Raw genomic sequence first — 11,460 nt, 5'->3', positions numbered from 1 at the left:
AGGAGCCGCTCCCCAACTTCGTGGCCCACGAAGGGGTGGGGGGTCAGGGGCGGTCTCCCTCGCCCTGTCCGTCTCTGCCCTGAAGGTGCAGCCTGCTTCCAGAGCAGCCATTGCCATGGAGACCCCCGAAGCTATAAAGCCAGGTATCTAGGCGTCGGGTACCTCACGAGCCGCTGAGCCCCCTAAGTAAAAAAGCAAGCCTCCCGGCCCCCGCAAGAGAGGAGGAGGTGGGGAGAGGCTCCGGGAGCTGGAAGAGCAGCGCTCCCCGCCGAGGCTGGAGGCAGGCGCGCCAGGCGGGAGCCACCCGCTCAGCAGGGGAGCAGGGGCTGCCCGGGGTACCGGTGAGTGGCGCTGCTCCAAGCCACGAGGGACCAAGGGGCGTCGGATACAGGGAAGAGGGCCCAAGAGTTGAGGAGGCCGAGCTTGAGCGGGAGTCAGAAGCAACAAATAGCCACCTCCGGGCGGGGGCCAGGGAGGAAAAGCAAGACGTCCCGGGAGCAGCGAGGCAGCGGAGAGGCAGGGAGACCCGAGCGGGAACTGCAGGAGACTCGGCTACAGCCACCTACGCACCGCGCGGGAAGAGCGGTACGGGTGTCCGGGCCGGGGCCTTAGCCCCGTGGGGTGAGGGAACAGGGGCGCCCCCGTGCGGAGCTTTTGGACTTCCCGGGCGCGGCGGCCGGAGCCATGCTCAAGCCCAAGGACCTGTGCCCCCGAGCGGGTACGCGCACCTTCCTTGAGGCCATGCAGGCGGGCAAAGTCCACTTGGCCCGCTTCGTGCTGGACGCGCTGGACCGCAGCATCATCGACTGCCGCGCCGAGCAGGGCCGGACGCCGCTCATGGTGGCCGTGGGGCTGCCGGACCCCGCGATGCGCTCGCGTTTCGTGCGACTGCTGTTGGAGCAGGGTGCGGCCGTGAACCTGCGGGACGAGCGCGGCCGCACTGCACTCAGCCTGGCCTGCGAGCGAGGCCACTTAGACGCCGTGCAGCTGCTGGTGCAGTACAGCGGCGATCCGGAGGCGACGGACTCGGCGGGCAACAGCCCGGTGATGTGGGCGGCGGCGTGCGGCCACGGGGCGGTGCTGGAGTTCTTGGTGCGCTCTTTCCGCCGCCTGGGCTTACGCCTTGACCGCACCAACCGTGCGGGCCTCACCGCTCTGCAGCTCGCTGCCTCCCGCGGCCACGGGACCTGTGTGCAAGCCCTCACCGGGCCTTGGGGTCGGGCAGCCGCTGCGGCAGCGGCCCGGGGCTCCAACTCCGACAGTCCCCCTGGCCACTCTGCCCCGGTGCCCAGCCCAGAGCGTCGACGTCCCAGCCCCCGTCGTCTGCCGCGTCCTCTTTTGGCACGGTTTGCGCGAGCTGCCGGCGGCCACGGTCACGGTCACGGCCATGGCCACGGCCACGGAGGTGAGCTTGCCTCTGCTGGCAAGGGCTCGGGCCGTCATAGGGCACAAGGCAGCGAGAGGCCAGAGTTGGGCCGGAGCATGAGCCTAGCTCTGGGTACCATGACGGAGGAGGAGACAGCACGCCTTAGGGCAGGAGCTCTGATGGTTCGACCAAACTCACCCCAGTCTTCGGGGAGTGGGCGGTGGCGTTCACATGAGGTGCTGGAGGGAGCGCCACTAGCCTTAATGCAAGCCCCGGTCGGCCTTAGTCCTCATCCCGAGGGTGGCCCCGGCTCTGGCCGCCTGGGTTTGCGCCGACGTTCCACAGCCCCAGACATCCCCAGCCTGGTCGGGGAGGCTTCAGGGCCTGAGAGTGGTCCAGAATTAGAGAACAATGCTCTGCCTTTCTCAGTGCCTGGGCCAAAGCCTTGGCAGGCGGGCACAGAGGCTGTGGTACTTCAGGCTCAGCGGTAAGGAGCACGAAGGTCGAGCCCTGTAAAAGTCCACTGTCTCTAGTTACTGAGATATCTCCCTTTGCTCCAAGTCCTTCCTTTCTCTGCAATTTGCTGACCCCCCCTCCCAGTCCCCACTGCTAAAGGGAGACCTCCTGTAGACCTCTACCAGTTGTAGAGATCCCATCTTTTTGTGTGCTCATTGGTATTTCCTATGTAAATCTCCCACCTTCCTCCAACGTGGCTTTCTTGTCCTGGGGAAAAAGGAGGTGTGAACGGCTGCTTCTGTAGGCTTCAGCTTTCTAGCCAGAAAGGTGGACGGTTCAATCCCAATCCCAGCCCTGAGGTTCAGCTGCCTAGTCTCGGTTCCTGCAGGACCCCCTGCCTATTTCTAACTTTCCCTAACACCTTGGCAGCCAGGGTGGCAGTAGAACCGGCTCTGGAGAACAAGGACCCAGGCGACTGTGCCTGCTGATGCTGACCATAATAGTTGACCAACTACCGAAGTCTCCCTTCCCTATAAGGTTGGAGAAAGGGAGGAAACGAGGTAGCCCCATAAGCTTTTTGGACAAGAGTGCTGATTATGAAGCAATCCAGTGGTTAAGGTTTTCTGAGGCAGAAATTCCTCATTCAAGGCAAAGATATTTTGGAACTTAATATCCCCTTTAGGTATTTACTAGCTTTCCCTACTGGGAAATAAACTTCCTTTGACTCTGTCTCAGTCAGACTCAGGATTCAACTTCATTGGCATCGTAGGCTTGCTACTGTAAGCCCCTACTAACTCTTGGCTTCTGGGGCAGCTTGACCCCCAAAAGGATTGCAGTTGAATTTCATCTCTGAGGTTCAATGCTTCCCTCATCTTGGCCCAGCCTTAATTAAATTTCCACTTCGTCCCGGAGGCCTGAAATGGAAAGGACATAGCACCCCACCTCCTCCTTCCTCCCAGCTCCCCCATTCCGCACGTGGGTGCTCCAGGAGGGTGGAACAGCTAGGAAGGACTTGCTTAATTGTATTTCTCCCAACCCTCAAAAGAACTCGTGTTTTGAGCCTTTGTGTATGAAGCAGAAAGCAGCAGGTCTGATCGGAGGCTTAAGAAACTGACAACGTCTCTTTAAATAGCACCTCCGCAAGGGGGATAATTGACTAGAGTGTTTGCAACGTTAAACGGCGGCGGGCGCGGGAGTCGAGAGCCCACACGAACCGCAGGTCCCGGTCTAAATTACATCAAACTCCCGAGAAAGCATAGGAAGGGGCTGCTAAATGTCTCCTGCTTCTTGCTGGGCTGTTAATGGAGGGCAGGGCAGATGATGGATGCTAGATCGAGACCAAGGACCCCTGCCTGGGCTCCACCGCGTGGGATGCAGGCCCAGCCCAGCTTCCAGCTTTTATTACTGGGCAGATTAGTGAGTCAGAGGCAACTGTGGAGAAGTAGTTAGCCCCCCTCCCCGCGAAGTCTTTTGTCCTCTCCCTCTCCGCCCCTGCCCTCCAACACTGTACCGCCCCAGAGAGGGGGCGAAGAAAGGAGTTTGGCAGGTTGTATGCTCTACGACCCCAGTGTCAGTGCTAGCTCCTGGTGGAAGATCTGTACCAGCCAGGTGGGGTAAAAACTCCTGCTTCAAGGCAGAGAAAGTTTTCTGGCCGTAATAGTAACTCGGGTTTTTGTTTGTGAACCCGGAAGAGTGAGCATGTAACCCCGCACTTGCCTGCGATAAAGTCTTTTAAGACGTTGATCCTTGTGGAAGATCATCTTTGTGGAAAGGTTTCTCACCAGTCACTCCGAGGGATCTGCCAAGAGAGAATGCTGGTGCTCAGAAACTGGGTCTGCGGTAGAAGGGTAGGAAGTCGGAAACCAGTTTTTGCCGGGGCCACAGAGCTCGGCAGTTCCTGTTCTTCCTCCCTTGCGTCCGAGGCCGCGCGCCAGCCCACAATTAGGACCGTAATCCTTGCTGCCCCCTGGTGGCACCTCTGCACTCTCCTCGCTGCGCCCTGGGAGCTCAGACTTGGCTTTCATCGGGAGATCATCGATGTGTAACTTCTCCCTCTGTGTGCTTTTTACCCATGAAGCGTGTTCCTCTCGTAAAATGTTAAATCCGGATACTTGAAGTCGCTTCACTTCAATGAAGTGAGGAACAGTGAACAAGGAAAGTCAGCACTGAGTGTAGTAAGAAGTGCTCAGAAGCCCACCAAGAACCCCAAGTCATTTTGCAAGCTAAGGGTACTGTTGGAAGATCTCCTGCTATCTTTAGAACAGCTGGAGCTGCCAACCCTTGTTGCTTCTGAACCTTGACCTGACCATGTGTGTTGTCTTAGGACAGTTGCTATCCATTCTGGGGTGATCTCTCTGCCACCCCACCCCTCCTGGACACACACAGATAGACGTTCCCAGCCTTTGCCCCCCATACCCATACACACACACCTGCCTTTTCTCACCCTGAGGGTCAGAAGTGCAGTATACCACAGTGTCTGAAAAGTCAGAGGAGGTCCGGACTGGGACACCCCAAGTGAGTAGTGCTTTTTCTCTGACCCTTCCTCACTCACATTCCATTTTCAACAATGTTTACTTTTAGTGATGTTTTTAATGGTGTAAGGATACTTTTTTTTTTTTTTGGCTTACAAGCACCCTGAAATCTGGTTCACACATTATGTCCAGGGGTGCTGTCAACCATTCAGTGTCACTGATGTGTACCCTGTGGGAGCGTCACCTTGGTGAGTCTCTGTTGGGTAAATGCTTACTCCTGTCTATTCTGTGGAGTTGCTGGAAGACGGATGGTCGGAAGTGACATTTCTGATACACTGTAGATCTTTCCCATCTCAACTGAGTTGTGGGCCTTGTTGTCTGCCCTTAGCCTCAGCTAAGCCTTAGCAGGCTCTGTATAGAACTCCAGCACACTTTACTCTCTCCAGACCTCCTGTTAGCTCTAGGTATACTGAGGCTGCGGTCCTCCCTGTCCCCTCCCGGTGTAGAAGTGACTTTGCTGCATACTCTGCTTTTCCTATCATTGTCATCATTGTGAAGAGTCGCCCCAGCCACTGGCACTTAGAGCTGGTTGGTTTTGGTATGGTGTAAAGGGCATCGGCACATGCGTGTGGAGCAATGTGCCGAAAAAGACCAGCAGGGGTAGGAGCAGCTAATAAACCCAGTGTTGTTCTGTTTGGAGAACTGGCCTCTCTTTACCTTCCTGCTCACTGCTGCCTCTTGGCTTCCTTTGAAAAGACAGAAGCATACACTTGATTTGGTGGCATGCCCTACCTTCATCAGCCTTGACCATGGCCGTTCTACAGCTAGAGAGTCATAGGGGCTGCTTCCGGGCCGGGACCGGGGCCAGGTCTGGGTATGGCTCCTTGCTCCAAGTTAAGTGGTTTCAGTGAGCATTGTGTTGGGTATAAAGCTCAGAAGAGGAAGATTGGAATCACTGTCAGAGTAAAAGTTAAAAGGCCACTTTTCCCACTCCCCAACCCCAGGGGAGTTTCTGGCTACTTTTCTGCTCTTTTGAAATTTCAGTCTTTCAGTTTTAAGAAATCAACATGGGCTGCTTTCTCATAGGTAGAAATTTCAAGAAACTTTCTATGGGCAGCCTGAAGACCAGCAGAAGGGAGAAACCAAAGTTGAGAGAGGTCAGCCTCTCTGGCCACAGGTTGCCAGAGCCCTCCCATAGCCTCCACCCAGTGGTTCCTCAGAAGGCTCGGGCTAACCAGAGGGCTTCTTTCCCCTTTGCTTCCATCCCTAGGGCCTTCCATTTCTGTCTCCTCCTTCCTCTGCCCTCATTGCAGGTGTCCAAGCCAAAGAAGCTGTGTGTTTTGTGGATTCAAGTAACTACAGAGGAGCCCACCAGGCACCCACTCCAAGGGCATCCAGCTCCAAGAAAGCCTGGCTCCAGTCCCAGAGAATGAAAAACTCAAAGGTTCGAACATTTAGTTTAATTTAAAACAGGCACAAGTGCAAACAAGTCACAAAAATTTCTAGGGAAGGATGCTTTTGTTTTTTAAAACTCTGACCCTTTAAAAAAAAAAGACCTTGCAATTTTCTTTTGCCCTAATGCAGGTCATCAGGGAGCAGAGGAGTCTAAAAAATATTATCTGGATAGGGTCCAGACACTGGAGTTCTTCCTTGGCATTCCCTGTCTCACAACAGCCAGGAAGATGGGAAGGGAGGAAGGTTAGGGAGGCAGGTAAGTATCTGCAGGGCAGCTGGGGCAGCAGGCTCACACAAGGAGGTGCACATCCCTTGGCATGAGGGACCTCCTCCCTGGAGGTGGTTCACCTTTCTGTCCCAGCCCAGGGTTCTGAAGAGGAGGGGTCCCTGATCTGGCTACTGAGAAGTTGCTGACAGGTAAAACAAAGTTTATTCCCTTACTATTCCTGCCTTAGTATGGGAGAAACTCAGAAACTTCGAGGGCCCCCAGCATGTGTTAGACTTGACATACACACACCCCTTCACTGTTTTAGGTAAGAACATGGGACTTGAGAAGCAGAAAGCCAGGTCCAAAGTGGAGCTTGGTAGAAAAGAGGTGGGCAGCTCTTCTGAGGCTCTCTGTGGGTAACTGGAAGGACCTGGGCTTTTGGGGAAAGTTTACACACACACACACACACACACACACACACACACACACACACACACACACACACACAGCAGAGAGAGAGAGAGAGAGAGAGAGAGAGAGAGAGAGAGAGAGAGAGAGAGAGAGAGAATGAGAATGAGAATATGTTCTCTACATCCTGGAAAATGGAACCACATTTACTGCCAATCCCACTCTCTCAGAAGATTCCCCCTTGCTGCTCCCGTGGCCCACACACAGGCGATTCACAGTCCTGTAGAGGCTTTCTAGGGAGAGGCAGTGCCAGGGGACAGACAGGAAACAGGTGCAAGTGGGGCTTCCCGAAGTCAGACCAAAGGAGGAAGAAGGATTTGGGCAGTGAAATCCTTCCCCATGGCCCTCTGGGACTCCAGGGTTTGAAGCTTTAGCTGAGAATAGCAAGTGTCTGTGTGAAGGAGGAGCATGCACCCTCTTGGTGGCCCTGGTCACTGTGGACACTGCCTTTAAAAATCTGCAGCAGCCTGTCAGCTTTGCTGGCTCGGGGCCAGGAGCACCACTCTCCATGTTTCTTAGAAACATCCCTGTGCAAATAACAAAGGGCCAAACCTGCAGAAGGGGTCACTGTCATCCCAAAGGCAACTGGGACTCTGGGGAGTGAGGCTGAGGGGGCAGGTCCGGCCTAGCCCAGTGGGCAAAAGGGCAAGAGGGAAGGGATGGAACTTCACATTCAATCTTTGGAGAGAATACTGAGAGAACATGGCAGATCAGCCCTGCCACTGGAATGGCTGCCCAGCGTCCTTGGCCTGTGGACAGAGGTGGCAGGTGCACCCTGGGCGTGGGCTCAGCAGGTGGAGGTCTGCTTGCGGTAGAGCTGTATCAGAGGCACCAGACACTCGGGCAGCCCCGTCTGCAGCAGAAAGGGGTGATCCAGGAGCTCCTGGGCTGTGGCTCTCTCTTGGGGTTCCCGTACCAGCATTCGTTCCAGGAAGTCTCGCAGCACTGGAGAGACCTGTGGAATAGAACAGTGAGGGGAAGCCGTGGCTTGCAGTCATTTCTCTGTGGTCTGACTGCTGGGGCCCCCCACTATGTCACACCTCATCTTCTCTGCTTTCTTACTTCCTGGTTCCTCCCAGGTTCACTGATCGTCGGAGTATCAGGCAGAAGGAGGCCATTTCACCTGTTCTGAGAGTGGCAGAGCAATGAATGGGATGAGGATGTCTGGAAGTCTGGGTAGCTGGGTTCCGTACAGGGCCCATTCCCCCTGCCTGCTTCTCGGGGTTCTGGGCATTAGGCGCTGCAGCTCTGCGAAAGGGGCATGGAACTGGCATCCGCGATCCAGTTCCTGATCTGCCAGGCTGCCTTGGGATGCTACAGAAGGCTGCCTCCTGGGGCACTTAACTAACGGGTGCTCTTTGAGACCGGCTCATCAGCTTCTCAGGGCAGTCTCCATGGCCCAAGCTGTCTTAGAGCCTATTAGAAACTTGTGCTTCAATCCTCCGGGACATTTTTAGATTTGGCCACCAGGTGGCAGTACCATTAGGTGTCTGTCCTGTGCCTATCCGGCAGCAGGTGGATGGATTTGACAGGGGAGAGTTAATTATAATAAGTGTATATACTGGTTCTGAGGTGCAAACAGTGGCTCAGCTATAGTCGGGAAGTGTCATACAAGAGGAAAAACCCATTGATGTGATGGCACTATGGTATGGGGCCCCAGACAGGTAAGATGGAAGGATTTGTACTCTGGAGACAGCTAGGGCTCCTCATAGGTATAGGTGGGTTCCTGTCAAGAGCCTGCTGAGGAGTGGCTCTCCTGCTGCAGATGCAGGTGGGAACCTGTTGGCATGAACCTGGGAGTTGGTACATACATGTGACTTTGTACCCAGCACAGGTTTTATGGACCAAAAGTATATATACATACATGTATGTGTGTGTGTGTGTGTGTGTGTGTGTGTGTGTGTGTGTGTGTGTGTACCCTTCTGATTCCATGGTACCCACGTCCCTGTCCTCTTGTCTCACAAGAAATGGGCTTGGGGGTATGAGGTTGGGGAGTTCACACCTAACACAGTAACTGACCTTGTAAGAGTTCTTTAGCTTGGGTGGGGGGCTGTCCCGGAGCCTCTTCATGGCTTGCACTGGGGAGTCGCTGAAGTAAGGGGGTTCTCCATCCACCATCTCAATCACCATGATGCCCAGAGACCAGATATCCACCTGCAGGAGAATAGCCCTGACTCTACTGCTGGGGTCTGGCTCTTGGTGGCAGTGTGTTGGACGGAGCATCTTGTTTCCTTCCAGGTGTCCTGGAGAGGCTGCCCCCGACCCCCGACCCCAGTCAGATGCCCTATGCTTAGCCCCCTTTGTCTGAGTGGCCAGGGGTCATAGAAACCACCACCCATGCAGAACACTGGGCACTGTTTCCTTGAACTGAAGAGAGGAGAGTGTGGCAGAGCCTGCCCCATAGTGAAGTCCAGGTGAGGGTAACTCCGTTAAAACAGGGAGGAAGGTTCGGGTGTAGTGGGCCTTTAACCCCAGCATTTAGAAGATGGGGGGAGCAGGCATATTCCTGTGAGTTAAGGCCAGTTTGATCTAAGTAGTGAGTATAGGAAATCCAGGACATATTGAGACCCTGTCTCAAAAAGGAAGCAGGGGACAGATACTGATTAAGTGAGGACCTCAGAACTGGGGTAATTAGTGGTGGAAATATTTAATACGTGCAAGATAGAGGAGTTACATGGTCTTCTAAATCAGGGGGCCTTGGGGTGGAGGGAATAGTTACCTCAGTAGCGTACAGGGATCTGGAGATCACCTCAGGAGCCATCCAGTATGGAGTTCCTACGAGAGACTTTCTCTTGGGGACATCTTTGCTGATCTGAGCACAGAACCCAAAGTCTGAGAGCTTCACCTGGAGTTGGAAAGGAAGTAGGTAGAGACCGGGAAGAGAAGTGACGCCAGAGAGGATGGGGTGGGCAGCTGAGCTGTGAAAAGGGAGGACCTACCCTGCCATCAAGGGTCAGCAGGATGGAATCACTCTTGATGTCTCGGTGGATGACACCCTGGGCGTGCAGGTAAGCCAAGGCCTGAAGCACAGCTTCACACACAGTAGCAATCTGTTCCTCATTGAGTCTGGACAGGGAAGGCAAGCCACCCATGGGAGAGCCATGAGGTCAGGGTGGCTGGGTTGGATAGACAGGAGTCCCAGGCAAAGGGATCTACAACTCCTAGGCTCATACTCTGCAGGCTGTAACCCTGGAGTACACTTTCTCTTGCCCATTTTTCTAAGACCATGGAGTCTCAGTTGCCCCAAATAGGCAGGAGTCTAAAATGATTAGTTCTACTGGCCAGAGGCCACTGATCTCCACATCAAAGCAGTGTTGGGGTGGTCTTCCCTCAGCCCAGCCCTTTCAACTGCCCACCTGACTTGGGAGATGATGTCTGTGAGGGCCCCGCCCTGCAGGAACTCCATCAGCACCCACAGCTCCTCTCCTACCAGGTAACTCTTGTACATCTCCACCACATTGAGGTGCTGGTAGTCACGCATGATCACCACCTGAGGGCAGAGAGAGACTAGAGTACCTGACACAGTATCCCATGGTCAGGCTCCCCTTCCCCCTGCTATGTCGGCCCCACGTGCTGAGCCTCATTGAACACTTTTACTGCCTGGCTGGCATTCCATCAGGTTCCCACCTCATTAAAGAGCAGTTCCCTGCGTTGCTGCTTTCTGAGGTCCATCATCTTGACTGCTACCTGGCGACCTGAATGCTTCTCCCGGGCCAGACACACAATGCCCGTGGAGCCCTCCCCAATCTTCACATAGCTGTCCAGCAGCAGCCGAGGGTCACCCTGGTCCACCACCATCCTGAGCGCAGCTTTGAACTGCTCATGTGTTACGATGCCTGTGTCTTCGCCACCCAGGGCCCCCTTGGCCACTGTGGGGTCCTGGGGCAGGTATAGATTGCTGGTGCTGATCTGGGCATGCCGGGTGCGGGGGGAGCCTGCTGGAGAAGACCGGCCTGGAAGTGGACCAGTGGCTGGGGCTGTGCGGAGGGACTTCTGGGGACTGCTGGTATCTGAGGTGGTCAGAGGACTGAAGGTCCCCGTGGGCTGATCTGAGGGCAAGGACTGGGCCTTGGCTACCAGGTTTGAAGAGGAATCTTTTTGTGGTGGTCGGAAAGCAGAATTGAGCTGTGAAGACAAGGAGAGACAATACCGGGTGAGTTAAAGAACATTTGAGATAAGCTTCCTAGAGGCAGGGTTGGCTGCTGTGGCCTGGTCCCTAGCAGGATCACCCAGGACTTCAGATTAAGTGGGGGAAGCAAACAATGAAGCTGAACCTTACCAGAGCAGCAGATGTGTCCCTAACCTCCCAGGCGACAGGCTCAAGAGCATCTCTTTATACCCACTCTATGGTTCCAGGGAAGACAAAGACAGCAAGTCCCCTGGGTGTCCTCCAGCTGGGTATTTCTTCTTGGTCAATTGACAAGCAACCTCAGGGAGACAAATTTCTCAGAGAGGATGGGTCAGAGACTTCTGGTGTGAGTGGAAGAGGCCCTGGGTAGCTGTGACTGACTCCCAGAACCAAGACAGGGAAGAAGCCATGGCTGCCATGTGTCTTGTGAGGCTGTGTAGCTAGGAGATTAGGCTCTTAGCTGAAGAACCCTTGGAGAAGGAAGTGGGGACCTAGCCTTAGAGCCTCAGTTGTGGGGTGAGGCAGAGGAAAGACTGCCCATCCCCGAAAGCTGGTGAAGCCCTCTCCCATCTGAGTTCAAGTCTTCCTGTGCTGGAGCAAAAGGAGCCCACCCCTCACCACCCCTTTATGGGTCTTGTATCTTTAAAAGGCACATGGAGAGGGACTCTCTAGGGACTACACAGAAGGCTGCCTAGGGTTCCCCTAATCTACCCCAGGGGCTGATGTCTGCACTCACTAGGGTTTGGACATGGCCACAGCACTGAACTCATTCAAGGCAATCTCCTGAAACTACCAGGGCCTGTCTAGGAGTCTGCAAGTACACAGTGATAGCTGCCATGTCTTTAAGAGCCCCAGCCAGAAGAGCGTTTATCTGGAAAGTCGACTTCAAATTAAACTACTCCCCTGA

General features: G+C 54.8%; 2 protein-coding genes across 3 annotated transcripts in view; one reads left to right on the top strand and one right to left on the bottom strand.

Annotated features, from left to right (window-relative positions):
* Positions 1-167: 167 nt before the first annotated feature.
* On the top strand, positions 168-4,990 carry Ankrd63 (ankyrin repeat domain 63). Its single transcript, NM_001399655.1, has one exon. It carries the CDS (start codon positions 685-687, stop codon positions 1,855-1,857), a length of 1,173 nt encoding a protein of 390 aa, NP_001386584.1. The 5' UTR covers positions 168-684; the 3' UTR covers positions 1,858-4,990.
* Positions 4,991-5,738: 748 nt separating this feature from the next.
* Positions 5,739-11,460, bottom strand: part of Pak6 (p21 (RAC1) activated kinase 6) — a 35,745-nt gene continuing 30,023 nt past the window's right edge. The window contains exons 5-10 of one of the 2 annotated variants that reach the window (XM_039104547.2): positions 10,052-10,549; positions 9,781-9,914; positions 9,364-9,490; positions 9,144-9,269; positions 8,444-8,578; positions 5,739-7,379 (exon numbers count right to left, since the gene is read on the bottom strand). In XM_039104547.2, coding sequence (XP_038960475.1) covers positions 7,212-7,379; positions 8,444-8,578; positions 9,144-9,269; positions 9,364-9,490; positions 9,781-9,914; positions 10,052-10,549 — 1,188 coding nt within the window. In that variant the 3' untranslated portion in view covers positions 5,739-7,211. The remainder of the gene's footprint in view (positions 7,380-8,443; positions 8,579-9,143; positions 9,270-9,363; positions 9,491-9,780; positions 9,915-10,051; positions 10,550-11,460) is intronic. The other variant, NM_001106498.1, reaches the window with a different exon arrangement.

This window comes from Rattus norvegicus, chromosome 3 (assembly GCF_036323735.1).
Source record: "Rattus norvegicus strain BN/NHsdMcwi chromosome 3, GRCr8, whole genome shotgun sequence".
Lineage (NCBI taxonomy): Eukaryota > Metazoa > Chordata > Mammalia > Rodentia > Muridae > Rattus > Rattus norvegicus.
The sequence above is the reverse complement of the archived record's forward strand: the minus strand, read 5'-3'. Positions and strand labels throughout refer to the sequence as shown.

Coding starts and splice junctions, on each gene's coding strand:
- Ankrd63 (NM_001399655.1), top strand. CDS start 685: ATGCTCAAGCCCAAGGACCTGTGCCCCCGAGCGGGTACGCGCACCTTC.